Source organism: Engystomops pustulosus, chromosome 4 (genome assembly GCF_040894005.1).
Source record: "Engystomops pustulosus chromosome 4, aEngPut4.maternal, whole genome shotgun sequence".
Classification (NCBI taxonomy): domain Eukaryota; kingdom Metazoa; phylum Chordata; class Amphibia; order Anura; family Leptodactylidae; genus Engystomops; species Engystomops pustulosus.
This window is the reverse complement of record NC_092414.1, coordinates 203,247,785-203,267,184: the sequence shown is the minus strand read 5'-3', so window position 1 is coordinate 203,267,184 and position 19,400 is coordinate 203,247,785. Positions and strand designations below refer to the sequence as shown.

At 46.5% G+C, this 19,400-nt stretch overlaps 2 protein-coding genes across 3 annotated transcripts in view; one reads left to right on the top strand and one right to left on the bottom strand.

Annotated features, from left to right (window-relative positions):
* The window catches only part of PDE4A (phosphodiesterase 4A), an 873,456-nt gene extending 866,229 nt beyond the window's left edge, over positions 1 to 7,227 (bottom strand). For both annotated transcript variants that reach the window (XM_072149486.1, XM_072149488.1), the window contains exon 1: positions 7,115 to 7,227. The gene's annotated coding sequence lies outside the window, so the exon portion shown is untranslated. The remainder of the gene's footprint in view (positions 1 to 7,114) is intronic.
* Positions 7,228 to 7,368: 141 nt separating this feature from the next.
* On the top strand, positions 7,369 to 19,166 carry CDC37 (cell division cycle 37, HSP90 cochaperone). Its single transcript, XM_072149471.1, has 9 exons — positions 7,369 to 7,528; positions 10,602 to 10,723; positions 10,943 to 11,218; positions 12,996 to 13,101; positions 13,398 to 13,513; positions 14,318 to 14,440; positions 15,070 to 15,252; positions 15,670 to 15,741; positions 18,562 to 19,166. Exons 2-9 carry the CDS (start codon positions 10,622 to 10,624, stop codon positions 18,709 to 18,711), a joined length of 1,128 nt encoding a protein of 375 aa, XP_072005572.1. The 5' UTR covers positions 7,369 to 7,528; positions 10,602 to 10,621; the 3' UTR covers positions 18,712 to 19,166.
* Positions 19,167 to 19,400: the final 234 nt, after the last annotated feature.

Genomic DNA, 19,400 nt, shown 5'->3' with positions numbered 1-19,400 from the left:
GACTGTTCTATGACAACCTTAGGAGCTCCGCTGCCTGTCACAGTGGATTTGGTCCGTCAATAAATCTGTTTGCAGTGTTATGCTCTCTGCTTGCATAAAAAGTCACAAAATGTGTTAAAAAAATTGCAGCGCATATGAAATCAGGCGTGAGGAGCGACTATATGACTTTAAAAAGTTGCAAAGTTGATGCCGAAAAGTCAGGAAAATCCTATGATAAATTTTCCCTGCATATTCAACCACCACTTCTGATCTCTGTCCATTTCTTTAGCTTATTATTTATTTATGTAGCACCATTAACTCCGTAGGGCTGTACAATCAGTAAGGGGTTCACATACATTACATTAAGATAAGACCGAATACAAGTACAAAATACAAAACTACAGAGATCTGGGACAAGTGGAAGGAGCGCCCTGCCCTGAGGTGGTTTGGAGGAGGCACTAAATAGGGGAGCAGAATAGTGCAGCTATCTGGGCTCATTTACCAAGTGTCCGCGCGGACTATGCACCTTTTTCAGGGATTACACAGGTATTTAAGAAGTGTCTGCGCCGGTATTTTGCCACACACAATCCTTTTGTGGCGCAGCTCCGCTGCTTCTATGCGGCACAATTTAGGCGACGTGCCAGCGTACGATGCGACTGATTCGGACTGAGCGCGGGATTTAACTTTCAAATTGTGTCGCATCCAATGCACTTACATGCACCGGGAAGAAGGTGAACTCTGGCGGACCTGAGCGGGGAAGCGACACATGCAGGATATCGGGTGCATGATCTTAGTGAATTATAGGACAATGCACTTTCGGTGAACTCCAACAGGAATCTAAGTAAATGTGCCCCATACTAAAGGTTTAAAAAGGTGGAGGACGTGGCCCCCAGCAACCATCCATGAGATCAGTGATTACGCTTCCTTGTAGAACAACCTTTTACCTTAAATATCACTAAGGCCTCATGCACACAACTGTATTTGAGGACCAAGAATAAGGCGCAGGCAAACAGAATTTGCTCTCCTTTGATCTCAATTCCTCAAGTATCCAATTAAGTCATTTTTTAGAAGCTCGAGCCCCTCAAGGCTCTTTGGAGACAGAAACATCTGTCATTGTTAACCTGCTGGAACACGAGGGATCAGCTAGTGGTTTAATTTCAATACTATACTGACACATTTTTGATTTTACCCTATATAAGATCAGTGAAAAAGGGGCAGCTGAGAGAGAAGGGGTTATCTAAGAAGTGTGGAAGAAGGTCCTCTCTCTATGGTGCCCATGGTGTCCCTTAATTTTGGGCAACTATTTCTGTTGCACAGGGTCTACCATCGTCTCTGCTACAAAAACTGGAGCATCATATAGATGCCAAATTTCCGTGGTGTCCAGGAGACCCGGGGGATCTATTGCACATGTTTTGGGGGTGTCCATTGTAGCAACGATTTAGGAACAAAACGTTTGGTCTACTGGAGAAACTTTTCAAAGTCGATATCCCAGAGACACCACTGGTAAGGTGTGTTGGGATATGTATCTAAGCTCCCTATGACGATGGCTCAGAAATTGACTAAGATCAGTATCAGGCAAGGAGACTGGTGGCTTCCCACTGGTTATATGCATCTACTCCCAAATTTAAAGAATTGGTTACAAAAAATAATTATGTTATCAGAATGGAAATGTAGATTGATTTGAAACGAGACGAAGAAGTTCGAAAAACAGTGGCGGAAGTGGCTTCTTACACCTGGTCTGCCGCCTGCGGCTGTTCATGAAGCTTCCCCTGCAGTTGTGGGCGACAGAATAAGTCTTTAGGTTGCTACAACTCCTTTTTCTTGCTGTTGGTGCACTTATAATATGTGATGTAGATTTGACCTCGAGACACCCTTCGGCTGTGGTGGGGGGAAGTGGGTAAATGCAAAAGGCCAGTCCGTTGTTCTCTGCCAGGTTTAACCAGCTTAGACCAAGTCAAACATAGTCAAGAGCACTGGTGAAGTTTTACTATACGATAAACTTTAATGATCCCATGGCGAAAATTGTTGTCCGAGTCTCACACATATTGTACCCTCCTTGTCCTCTTACTCCTGGCCAGCCCACTCATCACCGTTCTGTGCTGCCGCTGGTCCTCATGTCAGTCGCAGAGACGGGGTCTTCCCCATGCTGCTCCCACCTCATACCGATCCTGTGGTTTGCCATGCTCGTGGCCCTAATGGTCTGGACGCAGGGGCACTACTGCTGCATCTACCTTGTCTCAGCGTGCACAGAATCTCGCCACACCACATGCCACCAATCCACATCGTTCGCCTCTGGACCCCACGCTCGTTACGGACCATTGGTGTGATTGGGGTGCAACAGGCTACTATTCACCTATCGAAATTGTGGTGAATTTAGGGCCTAAAGCATCCCAACACCCATCCGCCCCGCTTTGTCACGCCTATAGTTGGGTGAAGAACCATGAAAATCAGTAGAAATGCTGAAATTTACCCTGTCTGCTACAAAACTGGTGGACAATGCTCAGTAAATGCCCCTCAGCGTGACTTATACTCTTCCACATAAAGTTGGTGCTCACACTGTATTGCGTTATACAGAAGTTTCCTTTTGTGTCTAAGTTTTCCCTCGATGTGGATAACAACCAATTGAATGAGTGATGCTGCCCTCTGCTGGCAGGACTAGCACTGTACATTAGCACAGGCTTATGCTATAGGTCAGTGATGGCGAACCTTTTAGAGACAGAGTGCACAAACTACAACCAAAATTCACTTATTTACTGTGAAGTGCCAACATGGCATTTTAAGCAGGAACTTATTGCCATCTGTTCGTCCACATCTTATAATTGTATTGGCCGCCTGAGGCCACCAATACAGTTGAAAGGAGAAGGGCAAATTCAGACTCTCGTTGTTTTCTCCAGGGTCTCTCTGTAGGGGAAGAATGGTGGGTCCAGCAGATGTGTTCCAAAGATAATGCAGTTTTGTCAACACCTTCTCACTTTTCCAAACAGCCAATGAAGTGTCGCTTAAGTTGCCTGGGACTGCAGGAAGATTTGGTGAACTCTGTCCTGGGGCAATGGCCTGAGTGCCCACAGAAATGGCTCTGAGTACCACCTCTGGCACCCGTGCCATAGGTTCGCCACCACTGCTATATGTGGTATCAATCAATCCTGCAGGAGACATCCCTACATGACTTATTTCCGCCCTTTACAGGTCAACTGTTCGTATTGGTCAAATTTCTTGATGAATCTATCAAAATATGAAAGGACAATATTGTGATCCAATCACTTTCCTGGATAAGATTGATAATGGTTAATGGGCTGCAATTCTCACACCAAGTTCCCCTGTGATGGTCTATAACTTTTTATCAAACTCTGTATAAATCTAAAGCACAAATCACTACAAGAAACTACTCTACAGGATGTAACAAAAAGGTCGGGATGGTGGAATACATTGCTCATTACACATCGCATCAAAAAAACTAAAAATATACAATTATACATGTTTTTCAAAAATCTATCTAATGATATAAAAATCTGACTCTTATGTCCACCCCCTGGTTGAAGAGCAGGGAGGGGGGGGGCAACTTTTGAGAGCCCCGCCTCTTACACATCAGGGGCTGGTGTAATGCGAGCCCCTGCCTCTCACTTAGGGAGAATAACTTCAATCTCTCTCGCTCTGAAGAGTTTTCTAGTTGCCTGCAAAGTTTTCAAACATGGAATGTACAGGCGGTCCCCTACTTAAGGACACCCAACTTACAGACGACACATAGTTAAAGACGGACCCCTCACCACGCTGTAACTTTTATTGGTAACCCTCATATTGGGTACAACTTGATATCCATGCGTCCTTCAACATTGTGTTCTCCCTTCCATTCCCTCCCCCCTGGTTCTTTTACTGTTATATATAGATACAGGCGGTCCCCTACTTAAGGACACCCGACTTACAGACAATCCATAGTTACAGACAGACCCCTCTGACCTCTGGTGAAGCTCTCTGGATGCTGTAAGGCGCCTGTAATGAAGCTTTATTGATAATCCTTGGTCCCATTACAGCAAAAAATGTTTAAACTCCAATTGTCACTGGGGCCAAATTTTTTTTTGTCTGGATCTACAATTATAAAATATACAGTTTCGACTTACATACAAATTCAACTTAAGAACAAACCTCCAGACCCTATCTTGTACGTAACCCGGGGACTGCCTGTATTTGAAAAATATATGTATTTGTGTTATACCCTAAACTTTGAAAGTACGTTTCTGTGAAATCTGTTTTAGAAGCAGGAAGACAGACGCTCACTAGTGTCAGGTTAGAACAATGCTCGCATCGTGCAATGCGCCTTTGATGCGTCTCCATAGACTTGAATGGGGCGTGAAAAATGTGTGTGAAATGCAAAAGTAGAGCATGCTGCGAATTTTGACGCGCATGAAAAAATTGCAAATACGAACAAGTCCATTGAAAACAACAGGACATTGTGCAATGTGAGTTTGGAGCATCAAAAGCACATGCAGAATTGGCACGTGGAAAACACAAGTGTGAAAAGGGCCTTACACTTGTATCACACAAAGGCCAAAATAGAATTTCTCCGGAAACACTTTAATAAGTGTCTATAGGCCGTAGTCTGGTTTGGTCAGATCTGGGGTATGGCATGTCTGTTGCATCTTTCATAGTCTGGTCTTGGGCCGGTGTCAGTCATAGTCTAGTCTGGAAGGGCTGGGGAATCAGCTATAGTCCTGCCTGGGGGGTCTGTTGCATCTTCTTAGTGGGTAGCATTACATCCTTGTATCGCTGGGATCCTGGGTTCAAGTCCCAGGGTCAACATCTGCAAAGAATTTGTATGTTCTCATGGGTTTCCTATAGTTTCCACCCACACTCCAAAACATACTGGTAGATGATTAGATTGTGAGCCCCATTAGGGACAGGGACTGATTTGCTCTGTGCAGCGCTGTGTAATCTGCGTGCTATATAAATAAGGGATTATTATTACTATCTTCCATAGTCTGGTCTGGACAGCGGCGTCTGGGACAGGAGTCGGCCACAGCCTGGACAGCGGCGTCTGGGGCAGGAGTCGGCCACAGCCTGGACAGCGGCGTCTGGGGCAGGAGTCGGCCACAGCCTGGACAGCGGCGTCTGGGGCAGGAGTCGGCCACAGCCTGGACAGCGGCGTCTGGGGCAGGAGTCGGCCACAGCCTGGACAGCGGCGTCTGGGGCAGGAGTCGGCCACAGCCTGGACAGCGGCGTCTGGGGCAGGAGTCGGCCACAGCCTGGACAGCGGCGTCTGGGGCAGGAGTCGGCCACAGCCTGGACAGCGGCGTCTGGGGCAGGAGTCGGCCACAGCCTGGACAGCGGCGTCGGGGGCAGGAGTCGGCCACAGCCTGGACAGCGGCGTCTGGGGCAGGAGTCGGCCACAGCCTGGACAGCGGCGTCTGGGGCAGGAGTCGGCCACAGCCTGGACAGCGGCGTCTGGGGCAGGAGTCGGCCACAGCCTGGACAGCGGCGTCTGGGGCAGGAGTCGGCCACAGCCTGGACAGCGGCGTCTGGGGCAGGAGTCGGCCACAGCCTGGACAGCGGCGTCTGGGGCAGGAGTCGGCCACAGCCTGGACAGCGGCGTCTGGGGCAGGAGTCGGCCACAGCCTGGACAGCGGCGTCTGGGGCAGGAGTCGGCCACAGCCTGGACAGCGGCGTCTGGGGCAGGAGTCGGCCACAGCCTGGACAGCGGCGTCTGGGGCAGGAGTCGGCCACAGCCTGGACAGCGGCGTCTGGGGCAGGAGTCGGCCACAGCCTGGACAGCGGCGTCTGGGGCAGGAGTCGGCCACAGCCTGGACAGCGGCGTCTGGGGCAGGAGTCGGCCACAGCCTGGACAGCGGCGTCTGGGGCAGGAGTCGGCCACAGCCTGGACAGCGGCGTCTGGGGCAGGAGTCGGCCACAGCCTGGACAGCGGGGTCTGGGGCAGGAGTCGGCCACAGCCTGGACAGCGGCGTCTGGGGCAGGAGTCGGCCACAGCCTGGACAGCGGCGTCTGGGGCAGGAGTCGGCCACAGCCTGGACAGCGGCGTCTGGGGCAGGAGTCGGCCACAGCCTGGACAGCGGCGTCTGGGGCAGGAGTCGGCCACAGCCTGGACAGCGGCGTCTGGGGCAGGAGTCGGCCACAGCCTGGACAGCGGCGTCTGGGGCAGGAGTCGGCCACAGCCTGGACAGCGGCGTCTGGGGCAGGAGTCGGCCACAGCCTGGACAGCGGCGTCTGGGGCAGGAGTCGGCCACAGCCTGGACAGCGGCGTCTGGGGCAGGAGTCGGCCACAGCCTGGACAGCGGGGTCTGGGGCAGGAGTCGGCCACAGCCTGGACAGCGGCGTCTGGGGCAGGAGTCGGCCACAGCCTGGACAGCGGCGTCTGGGGCAGGAGTCGGCCACAGCCTGGACAGCGGCGTCTGGGGCAGGAGTCGGCCACAGCCTGGACAGCGGCGTCTGGGGCAGGAGTCGGCCACAGCCTGGACAGCGGGGTCTAAAGCAGATATCAGTCTTAGTCTGCTCATGGGGGTCTGCAGAAGGTGTCAGCCATATATATCATAGTTCTGTTAAGGATGTATAAAGAGAGACCACAAAAAGAGTCTTCATGGTCTGCATGCCCTAAAAATAGAGCTGTAAACATATGTAACAAAAGTAAAGTTGTAAACATCAGCTGCAAGCGCTACAGATAATTTCCAAAGCCCTTCTGGTCTCGAGCTCCACTCAAAATGAGATCATTGAGGATTTTTCACTCAGTATTACATTGTGCAGGAGCACTTCCCCCCTCCCGCTGTCTGATGAAACTTCCTCTGCTGCAGTGAGATTACATCAGGTAAATGGAAGTCCTGATGGAACAGAAGGGGAGACAGTGTAACAGCCTATGAAGCTACAGCACTGAGGTGCTCTGGTAACACCACTAGTGCCCTTATGGCTCATTAGCAAAATCAGACAAGTTGATTTTAGAAGAAAGGAGACCATGGATAGGAAATATAAGGAGATCACCACAGTCACAGTGCCCGGATCTATGAGTAATGTCCCTGCTTTATCAGGATGGGTTTCCTATACATTTGCCATGTTCCTGGTCTGTCCAATAGGCGCACACACCAGGCCATCAGATATTATATATTTCTATAATTCTCTTCTCTCTCATCATATTCACCTTTCCGTTCCCTCAGGTATAATACATGAGTCTCCCATAGCCCTGACACAGAAGCGTCTAGAAACTTCTCTCACACTCGTCCTGACAGGACGTACACGACTCTTCCCGCCCTCCTCTCCTCCGTCACACACGAAGCCCCTAGCCACGCCCACATAAATTTCCCGCCTACTAGTTACGTTGACCCCCCCCTATAATGATTCCTCCAATCAGAACCCGTCTTCGTATTCCATTCCGAAAACATCCCCTATTAGGGCGGAGTCTTTCGGTTTTCCGGAAAGTGATTGGAGAACACGGTGTGACGCAAGGAAAAGGGCAGGTTGACCGGATTGAGGCCGGGGAAGTGACGTCAGAGTGAGGGCAGTGGGTGGATACGGAGCCTTCCAGAAGGAGAGAAATCCGGGCACACTCCTGCGGGTGAGTGCGTGTAATAATGTTATTATAATACATGCGTATTACGGGCCAGTGCGGAGAGACTCGTATCATTATAAGTGTATTACAGTGCAGTAACATGTGCCTTGCATGCGTCCTGCCCAGAGCTGAGACCTTGTATAGCATCATGTGCAGGGCTGGCATGCTGGGGGTTGTAGTCCTCCACACCGGAACGTCATTAGCCCCAGGGGTGGGAATTATACCAATAGTTACAGTGTATGTGCAAGTTTAGGAAGTGGTAACATTGTATATTATTAGAAGTGGTAACATTATATAGCATCATGTGCAGGGCATGCTGGGGGTTGTAGTCCTCCACACCAGAATGTCATAAGAGGTGATATCATAAATCTGGCCGCCCCAGGGGTGGGAATTATACCAATCGTTACAGTGTATGTGCAAGATTAGGAAATGGTAACATTGTATAATATAAGGAAATAACATTGTATACTATTATGAAGTGGTGACATTAATATCGTGTTTCTCTTAAAGGGGAGTTTTATTTCATACAGCTCATCACTTTGGTCATCAGAAGTTTTGAATGTTATCACTGGGGATTTTTTATGCCCTAATTGTTTACTATTTTATAATGATCTGCAGGAGTTCATTAAAGGGCTGTTACCGCCTTTAAGAATCACATATCTCTTATGGTGAGGGGCCGACACCCCACAAGTGTTTGACAAGAAAAGTGTTGTGGTCTGGCAATAGACTACCTAGCACAGTGCTATGTATCATATAGTGGCTGTGCATGGTATTGCAGCTCAGTGCTATTCACTGCACACAAGCAGCGTGACAGATGAAGCTGACGTCACAGACCTTGGCGCGGGGTCAAACGGGTGATTGATGGGATTTCTTAGTGCTAATCTGACATTGATCACAAAGATTAATATTGGGACAACACATTATAGTATGGAGTAGTAGTGCAAAAGTGCAACTATTGTTATTTTTTTTACACGTAAGGGCCCTTCTATCTATCACTCCTCTAGAAGTCGATGAAGTGATGGTCACATGCATGCTATAACCCTCATCCACACTGGGGCACCTTATATTCTTGCTATTGATTAGGGTCCCGTCTATCATAAATACAAGCAAATTCCATTAAAGGACATCTACCACCAGGATGAAGGACTGTATGCAAATGAGCTTGAGGGGCTCCAGGCTCCATTGACACCTATGCAGCCTGGAGCTCCTCAGGCTCATTTGCATACAGTCCTTCATCCTGGTGGCAGATGCCCTTTAAAGGAAATCTTCATCATAATGAAGCATGATAAATCAGAGACTCCTAATAATAGGCACCGTGACTCTGCAGCATAGAGGGGCTTTGCTTTATTAGCATAATTATAGAAGTTGATTTTAGAAGCACTGAGGCCATGGATAACGAATATAAGTAGATTACCAGAGTCACGGTGCCTGGATCTATGAGTGATGTCCCTGGTTTATCAGGATGGATTATGGTTGTAGTTTTCCTTTAACAGTAAACGAATTCTAAGATCTTAAACCACCACTAAGGGCTCATTCACAACATGATTTTTGCAAGTACTTTGGTATTTTGGGGTTCATGTCATTGGTGTTGTATGCCCAGGAATCTTCAGCATTCTTGTAAATTTACCCAGACAAAATGTCTGCCTGTGACCTAATAGAAAAAAGCGTAACAAGCCCTGCAGAATTTTGAAATCAAAAAGTATAAAAGTAGTATTTTGTGACCATTGGGGCTTAGTTTTGCCTTGTTTTCACATCAAGACTGTGTGGGATTGTGAGACCGAGTGATGGGCAGTATCTGGAGTGAGCTCTCAGCTCATGATGCAGAATATGTGCCCTTTAAGGAACTAGAAGAATATCAAAGTTTAAACAAATCTCAACCACTCATTGCAAAAAAATCTGCTCCGCATACATAATCTGCAAGGTATAATGTTATAAACCTGCTACAAAAATCATTTCATCTGGTTACTGCCCTGGCATGAAGAATTACAATCCTCACTTTTTTGAGGAACATTGCAATAGTGGAGCAAGATCATACCTATGCGTTTTAGGATTCCGCATTATTCATGGTATGTAAATACTTCTGATACTCGCCTGTCACATGGGGGATCAAAGCTCTATGCTCCGGCCCAGGACCACCTATCTGTTAGTAGCAAGCCTTATTTGCATAAATTTAGGACAACTTTGGTTCTCAATATGTTTATAAGGTTCTCACGTGTCAAACGGGAGATCCTAGGCTGGAGGAGATGGTAGATAATGAAAAGTAACAACAAAATAGGTTGGGAGTGAAAAATAAAAAAACATAATAATAATTCTCACCAGCAGCAGAATAGTGAGTGCAGCTCTGGGGTATAATACAGGATATAACTCAGGATCAGTACAGGATAAGTAATGTCATGTATATACACAGTGACTGCACCAGCAGCAGAATAGTGAGTGCAGCTCTGGAGTATAATACAGGAGGTAACTCAGGATCAGTACAGGATAAGTAATGTCATGTATGTACACAGTGACTGCACCAGCAGCAGAATAGTGAGTGCAGCTCTGGGGTATAATACAGGATGTAACTCAGGATCAGTACAGGATAAGTAATGTCATGTATGTACACAGTGACTGCACCAGCAGCAGAATAGTGAGTGCAGCTCTGGGGTATAATACAGGATGTAACTCAGGATCAGTACAGGATAAGTAATGTCATGTATGTACACAGTGACTGCACCAGCAGAATAGTGAGTGCAGCTCTGGAGTATAATACAGGATGTAACTCAGGATCAGTACAGGATAAGTAATGTCATGTATGTACACAGTGACTGCACCAGCATCAGAATAGTGAGTGCAGCTCTGGGGTATAATACAGGATGTAACTCAGGATCAGTACAGGATAAGTAATGACATGTATGTACACAGTGACTGCACCAGCAGCAGAATAGTGAGTGCAGCTCTGGATTATAATACAGGATAAGTAATGTCATGTATGTACAGTGACGGCATGGAGTATAAGGTGCTCTTGTTCTTGTAGTCTTGCACTGGAATTTTTGGCTACTTGTTCTCATGATATTTGTTACATTTGTGTCTCATTTAGATACCACAAGAAGCAGCAAGATGGTAGATTACAGTGTGTGGGATCATATTGAAGTGTCTGATGATGAAGACGACACTCACCCCAATATCGATACAGCCAGCTTGTTTAAATGGCGACATCAGGTAAGAATGTGATATCTTGACTTCATTTAGAGGTTTTTGATGGCTCCTATTTTTACTATTATTCTGACAGCTATAAACCAGGGCCTATAGAACAGCCTAGTAAATCCATGCCATGAGTTCTAGAGTGAGGAGAAGTACGGGATTCCAAACAGTGTACATAGACTATTTAATAAGAACAAACCCCCCATTATTTATACTTTACCTCTGATTCTCTCGTAGGCCCGGGTTGAGCGGATGGAGCAGTTTGAGAAAGAGCGAGAAGAACTCAAGAAAGGGGCGAGTGAATGTAAAAAGAAACTGTCGGAGGTTCAGAAGAAACTTAAAGAACTGGAGCTTCAGGATAGCCCGAAGACCGATGCCGAGAAACTGAAGAAGGAAGTGGATCAGCTGAAGAAAGAGGAGAAAAACTGGCAGAAAAAGGAAGAGGACCTGAAGAAGAAGGAGAAGACAATGCCTTGGAATGTGGACACGCTCAGCAAGGAAGGCTTCAGCAAGGTGCCAGCGCTGGGGACCCCTGTGGGAGGGGGGGGGCTACTTAGTCCTTAGGCTATATTCACACTGCCGTTGCCCACCCGTACCGTACCGTAGCGGGCAACGGCAGTGTACGGGGAGAGGAGGAGGAGGTGAGCGCAGCTCACCCCCGCCCCTCTCCACAGCAACCTATGGCGCACGGCGCCGTACTACGGATAAAGATAGGACAGGTCCTATCTTTTTCCGGGTACGGAACGGTACGGTGCTGCACGTGTGCGGCACCGTACCGCTCCCGTAGGGTGCCGTGCGCCCATTGCTGCCTATGGGGGACATATATCAGCCGTATATACGGCGGCCGTATATACGTCCCCCATACGTCAGTGTGAATATAGCCTTAGTCCTACCTGCTACCGGGGAGTGGAAGACCCCATCAGCTATTTACTAATTAGAGGATATGCTAAGACCATGATAAGACGGGTTCTTTAGGAGGGACAAATATATACGTAGAGCAGTGGCTAGAGAAGTGTGGCTGCAAAAATAAATCAAATTCCATCATGATAAACCAGGGGCACTTACTCATAGATCCAGGGAATCTTCTTATATTTGTTATCCATGGCCTCCTTCCTTTTAAAATCTACTTTTATAATTATGCTAATGCTTGAGAAGGGCTCTTACCGTGTTGAAGATCCACAGGCTGTTACACTGTGCAGGAGCACTTCCCTCCCCTCCCACTGTGTGAGATTACAGTAGGCAGAGGGAGGGGGATGTGCTCCTGCACAGTGTAACAGCCTGTGGATCTTCAACACAGAGGGGCTCTGATAACACCCCTCATGGCTCACCAGCATAACTTAAATAGTTGATTTTAGAAGGAAGGAAGTTTACACAGCAGTAACCAGTTCTAGCTAAATGATTAGTCAATCATAGGGAACCAGTCATTGACCAGGCATCAATGGTAGTCAAATTATAGAAGCAAATGCCCTAATGAATTATATAAAACTTAGCATTTAATAAATCAGGATAAAAAATGGTCTCAGCATTTACATATACAAACAAACAAACAGATGCAATTGTATTGTATGCCAAACCTAGTCCGGGACAATCAACACAAACCAGGACAGTTATTCCTGGACAAATACATAGTATTAGAGGGCATAGATCACTTTATTTACATGCATCCATTAGTTTGAGGGCATAATAGCCGTTCTTAGGGGCAGACTGGGGACCGCCCTTGTAAGGGCCGGGAGCTATTCCATGGGGCTAGGGTTAAGATATAGTAGGGTGAATTAGGAAAACGCCACAGCAGATTCCCTTACTCCCTACCCCTGGATGAAGACAGGTGAGATCAAAACCAAATTGATTGCTGTATCTCTCTCCCTGGGATGAAGACTGGTGAGACCAAACCGATCTTTCAACTGTATTCTTTCCCCCATTTTTCTGCCTTAATTTGTGCCTGAAGGACTTCTATGCCCTCTAATACTATGTATTTGTCCAGGAATAACTGTCCTGGTTTGTGTTGATTGTCCCGGACTAGGTTTGACATACAATACAATTGTATCTGTTTGTTTGTTTGGTTGTATATGTAAATGCCGAGACCATTTTTTATCCTGATTTATTAAATGCTAAGTTTTATATAATTCATTAGGGCATTTGCTTCTATAATTAGAAGGCAGGAGGCCATGGATAACAGGCAAAAGACAGTTACCACAGTCACGGTGCCTTGATCTATGAGAAATGTCCCTGGTTTATCATGATAGGTGTAGGACTTCCGTTGTCTAAATGCGTATTTCTCTACTTTTTGCAGAGCGTTTTCAACGTAAAACCAGAAGTTAATGAAGAGACGGAGGAGCAAAAGGAACAGAAGCACAAAACCTTTGTAGAAAAGAACCTCAAGCATCTGAAACACTTTGGTAAGTGGCAAAAGTCAGGGGGCCTCGGGTACACAGAAGGTGACACGATTGCAATGGTCATGTTAGGAATTACAGCCTTGAAATAACTTAAAATTAATCGGTAAAAACAAACTACTAGGCAAAATACGAGATTGCACTGATTCTGTATAGTCACATATATGAGGTATGGAGGGGGGGGGGGGCGTCCTTTGTGATACATAGTGCTACAGAGAAGCTTTACACCATCTATCTAAAGTGGGTGGTGAAGGTTTGCACCCAGGTGTATGAGGTTTGGGTTGTGTTTGTCCCCTCTCTAGGAATGCTGCACCGCTGGGACGACAGTCAGAAGTACCTGTCCGATAACCCTCACCTGGTGTGCGAGGAGACCGCCAACTACCTGGTCATCTGGTGTATAGACCTGGAAGTGGAAGAGGTGAGAGAGGGGTGAAGGTCGCCCTCCTTTGTGGGTGCATAACATTATTGGGATGTTGCGTTGTCCGTAATATTATCGCTAGTGTAACAGTGTGCTTTTTATTATTATCTTTTGATTAAGTTTTTCTTGTTAAAGGGGTTTTCCCACGAAGACAAGTTGGGCTCTATCCATGGGATAGGACATAACTTGCTGATCAGTGGGGGTCTCCGCACCGTCGGACCCCTCGTTTTTTGGCAATCTGCGGGGGGTCTCAGCACCGAGACCCCCACTGAACAGCAAGTTAGGCCCTGTCCCGTGGATAGGGCGGAACTTGTCTTTGTGGCAAAACCCCCTTAACCCTTATATCCTGTAATTTGATTGGTGGCGATCCCACTGACCACTAGAATTGGGGTCCTGGTTGATGGACTGGCAGGTCGAGCATAAGTATTGCCACTCTGTTCAATACTATGGGAACGTTGGAAAATCCTGACACTCCAATGGAATTGGATGGAGTGGCAGTATGTATACTCGACCTGTCACCCCATGTATCAATGAAAATGGGACTCCTGTTATTGTGATCGGTGAGACACCCGTTCGATCATATTGTTATCCCCCAACTTGTGATAACAACCCAACTTACAAGTGCAGACTCTTATTCCTCATTCAGACGGCCGTGTTCTGGTCCAGACTGGATCACAAGAGAACAGCGGTGTGTATAACGGCCGCCTGGTTATTATCAGTGCTGCAGTGCTCGCTCCTGTCTGAATGTTATCCATGTAATGTTAGAGAATCCACAAATAACCCTCCCCATCCTCCTCGTTGTAGAAACACGCCCTAATGGAGCAGGTCGCCCACCAGACCATCGTCATGCAGTTTATTCTGGAGCTGGCCAAAAGCCTAAAGGTTGATCCTAGGGCGTGCTTCCGCCAGTTCTTCACCAAGATAAAGGTTAGTGATGGGGGATGGGAATATAATATATTTGTGTCTGTCCACATTTACCATCATGGTATTTAGGAGCAGAGCAAATTTCCGTCTTCGGTTTTTGATTTTGATGTGCAAATTATTATTTGTTAACCCATTCTACTTTGGTGTAGCTATAAGCAGTTATTAAAATATCCAGTTGGATGCCGGAAATTACAGCGCGTTATTTATATTATTTATTTAAATTATTGCTCCAGTATGTCCCATAGATGACTGTGTAAAATAAGGAGCATACGTATCCCATGCAGGTACCCAGACAACTGGCATCTATAGTTGTATCAGTCGCTGCCTCCCTACTGTCCAAAAACATGATTACGATACAAGACCAGCATAGGGCCCGCAACTAACACTGTATAGATTATGTATTATGCATCTAGCGCCCTCTACAGTTCTGCGGTGGTAGTGTCCAGGACTTGGACTCCTAAACAGAGAAACTACCACTCCCTTTAACCCTATCAGCACTGATGGTTGAGTAATGGAGTATATTTGGACCCCCCACCCCCACCATAAACCTTCCCCTTATCCATATGATGGCCATTTGTGTTGGACCCTTATACACTCCTGACCTCTGATATATAACGTTTCCCCCCCCATAGACCGCTGACCAGCAGTACATGGACGCCTTCAATGATGAGCTCGATGCTTTCAAGAACCGGGTACGAGAACGAGCAAAAGTCAGAATAGAAAAGGCCCTAAAAGAATATGAAGAAGAGGAGCGGAAGAAGAGGCTGGGGCCCGGAGGACTGGACCCTGTGGATGTGTACGAGAGTCTACCTGCTGTAAGTCACTTTAATATGACGGGGCTGATAGGGACTCTATAGGGATCTGATGATATGGCAAGATAATCACCGCTATTCTGATGAGATTTTTGGATTTAAAACCAAACATGGAAGCTTTCCAGGCTAAGTTTTGTATAGCAAGGACGCAAGAAAAGAAGATATAACTCATTGTGTCAATCTGTTGTTTCGTGCCAACACTGTTTAAGATGCACGGCAAATTCAGTTTCTATCATAAGCGGGAGCAGACCCCCTAGGGTTAAAGAATTGAAGATTGCTTGAAAATTTTTCATTGTGATGTCATCCAGAGGGAAGGTCCTGGCAGGATACTACCTAGATATGAATAATTTAAGTATATAATGCGGGTATACAGACTCCATACTGGTGGGTTTTTTTAACATTCCTCCTTTTTTCCACCAGGAACTCCAGAAATGCTTCGATTCAAAAGACATTCAGATGCTGCAGGACGCCATTAGCAAAATGGACCCTAATGTAAGTTCATCATGTGGATTATTTTGCCTCTAGGCAGGTTTTGAGTGGTCAGGACTAAGCTGCTTGATTGGGATCTATAACTTGCCAGTCCCACACCCAGTTTTTTATGTATGTAGATTGTCATAGTCTCTAACACCTGCTGGAATTTCATGGTTTTGGTGCAAGGGACAATATCACCAGAATTTACCCCATTAAACTACAAGCCCCCTCCTCTAGGGGATAGAATACCCTTTCTAGAATTTCCTCTTTTATGTAAAATTAAAAAAAAAAAAAAACAAACTCCTCCAAAGTCATGTGACAATGTGTTGAGAAGAGTCATATTTTGCCTGAGATGAGTCAAGTTTAGAGGCTGCAGAGAAATCATCATTCCGACGACCCTAAACTTTAGTGCCATATTAAAGATAAGAATTTCATCTTTCAGATGACATCAGGCTTATGGTTCTGTCTGCTACAGAACCAAATATACAGGTAGTTAAAGACATAGTTGGGAATGCAAGCTGCATGTAAAGATCCAGTCCCTGCCTATTTTTTTTAACCTATACATCTGTGTCTGTGAATCACAGAACCACAAATGGGATCGGAAAGATCAGGTTCTATTCTTAATGACAGAAGAAAGAGGTGTCTCTGTAGCTTCTCGAGCTTGCAGAGACACAACAGAGGCGAATAATCTCAGACCCAAAATGATAAAAATTTTATAAAATAAAATTATAATAGGACAGCAGTATCCAGGTGCAAAAGATGACAGTAATAGTACACAACACATCTTACAAGGTAAAGTGCAAAGTTTAAAGGAAATCTCCCATCAAAATGCATCATGATAAAGCAGGGACACCTCCTCATAGATCCAGGCACCGGCACTGTGGTATCTTCTTATATTTGTTATCCATGGCCTCCTTCCTTCGAATGAGTCTGAATGTTTCCTGGGTTACCAGAGCCCCTTTGTGCTGTAGCTTCACAGGCTGCTACACTGTCTACCCATTCCCCCTCATCACCCCCCTTCCCCTCTTTTAACCTTGATGTCACACAGTAGGAAGGGGAAGTGTAACACGGTAACAGCCTGAAAAGCTAAAGCACGGAGGAGTTCTGGTAACACTCCACAGGATTAGGTTACATTCACACCGCCGTTGCCTGCCTTACCATAGCGGTGTCAGAGAGAGGCTGCTCACCCCTGCCCCTCTCCATGCCGAGAAAAGCACCGTACCGCTCCTGTAGGGCGCCGAGCGCCCTTTGCCATCTATGGGGGCGTATATGGGCCTTATATATGTTGGCTGTGTATGTGTCTCCCATACGGCAGTCTGAATGCAATCTTAGCATAAATTTAAAAGTTTTTAGAAGGAAGGAGGCCATGGATAACAAATATAATTAGATACCACAGTCCCGGTGCCTGGATCTATGAGTAATGTCCCTGGTTTATCAGGATGGATTGTGACGGTACATTTTTTTTCCGCAAAGAATAGATATTGTTTGTGTAATTAAAAATTATACAATTCTACTTTCTCTATCAATCCCTATGGTTTTCTAGATCTCTGCTTCCTGTAGATAAAAACCAGTCCCTGGTCATGTGATGTCACACAGGCGCATGCCTATCACATGGCTCTGATTACTCTGTGATACCAACCAGCTGTGCACCTGTGTGACATCACATGACCAGGAATATAACAAGCCGTGCACCTGCGTGACATCACATGACCAGGAATATAACAAGCCGTGCACCTGTGTGACATCACATGACCAGGGATATAACAAGCCGTGCACCTGTGTGACATCACATGACCAGGGATATAACAAGCCGTGCACCTGTGTGACATCACATGACCAGGAATATAACAAGCCGTGCACCTGTGTGACATCACATGACCAGGAATATAACAAGCCGTGCACCTGTGTGACATCACATGACCAGGGATATAAAGAGCCGTGCTCCTGTGTGACATCACATGACCAGGAATATAACAAGCCGTGCACCTGCGTGACATCACATGACCAGGGATATAAGGAGCCGTGCACCTGTGTGACATCACATGACCAGGGATATAACAAGTCGTGCACCTGTGTGACATCATGGACCGTGCACCTGTGTGACATCACATGACCAGGGATATAACGAGCCGTGCACCTGTGTGACATCACATGACCAGGGATATAACAAGCCGTGCACCTGTGTGACATCACATGACCAGGAATATAACAAGCCGTGCACCTGTGTGACATCACATGACCAGGGATATAACAAGCTGTGCACCTGTGTGACATCACATGACCAGGAATATAACATGCCGTGTACCTGTGTGACATCACATGACCAGGGACCGCTGGTTATCTACAGGAAGTAAACAATGAAACTTCCTATAGAATGACAGTAATCTAGAAAACCCTGAAGAATTGATACAAAAGTAAATTGGAAAATTGTATAACTTTTCATTACACAAACAATATCAATTATTTGCTGAAAGTGAATCCATATGGGAAGACGAAAAAATGCAAAAAACACACAGGGGACCAGCAGTAACCCGCTTTGTCACCTTATTACTAAAGTTTAACATGGAGAGTCGCAGCCCTAGAACAAACTACAAGCACCGGAGACTTTACCCTTAGTGTTCAGCAATGTCCGCCAGCACTCTGATCTATGTCTCAGAGGGTCACACCTTCATCTGGGGGGGGGGTCAAGACCCAAACTGTACAGGTAACTGCCCCCTTTGATAGAAACAATTCATTAGTTTGCTTTATTTATAATCCACCACTAGATGGCGCTCCATGTCGCACCATATTGTGGGCCATCTCTGTGTCGGGATAGTCACGTCCTTCTCTTCCCTCCCGCAGGACGCCAGGTTTTATATGAAACAATGCATTGACTCCGGACTATGGGTCCCCAATGCCAAAGGAGACGCTCCGGAAGCAGAGGACGCGGACACAGAACCAGTCTACGAAGAAACCAAAACCGAGTCCAAGGAGCAGGACGCTGCGTCCTAAGAGTCTGATCAGGGAAGAGACGGCATTAGAATTAGCAGGACCTCTTTTCTGGGGGACCTTTTTGCTTGTATGACCCATGAGAGGTATGAACCTTCCACTAAATTATGGAACCAAGGCTGAAGAAAGCAAAAATAAAAACTGAAGGGGAACCTAAAAAAACCAAACCAGAGACGTGACGAAGATCCGGAATCCTTTGTACACAAGCTCCATGATTTATGTTCCTTCTTCTTCTCCATAATAGGACTACGGGTTGTTCAATCTTTCTTATCCCTCAGGGCTGAATGGGTTATACAGCAGCTTCCCACCCTACAGTGCAGCAGCATGGAGGTTATACCATAGCAGGGGGGGCAGCGTCAGTCTTGTGTCCTGTGTGGCTGTGAATCATTTGCTTGATCTGCTTTCATGTTATCGTTACGGCACTGACAAGAACATAAAGGATTTTTTTTCACTAGTAAGTAAGTGTCTTTTACTACTGATGATGGGAATGGAGATCACAAGGATAGAAGATCACAATCGAGTCGGGAGAGAACCTGTTCTTGATATCTTGTGTGCCTGCATCCTGACGCTCCATTCAATACTAAGGAAGTGTTGGAAATTGCAGAGCACAGCGCCCAGGTATCTCATTCACTCTCTATTAGAGTCCCGGGAATACCTGAGCGATGTGTGCAGCAACTTCTGGCACCACCATA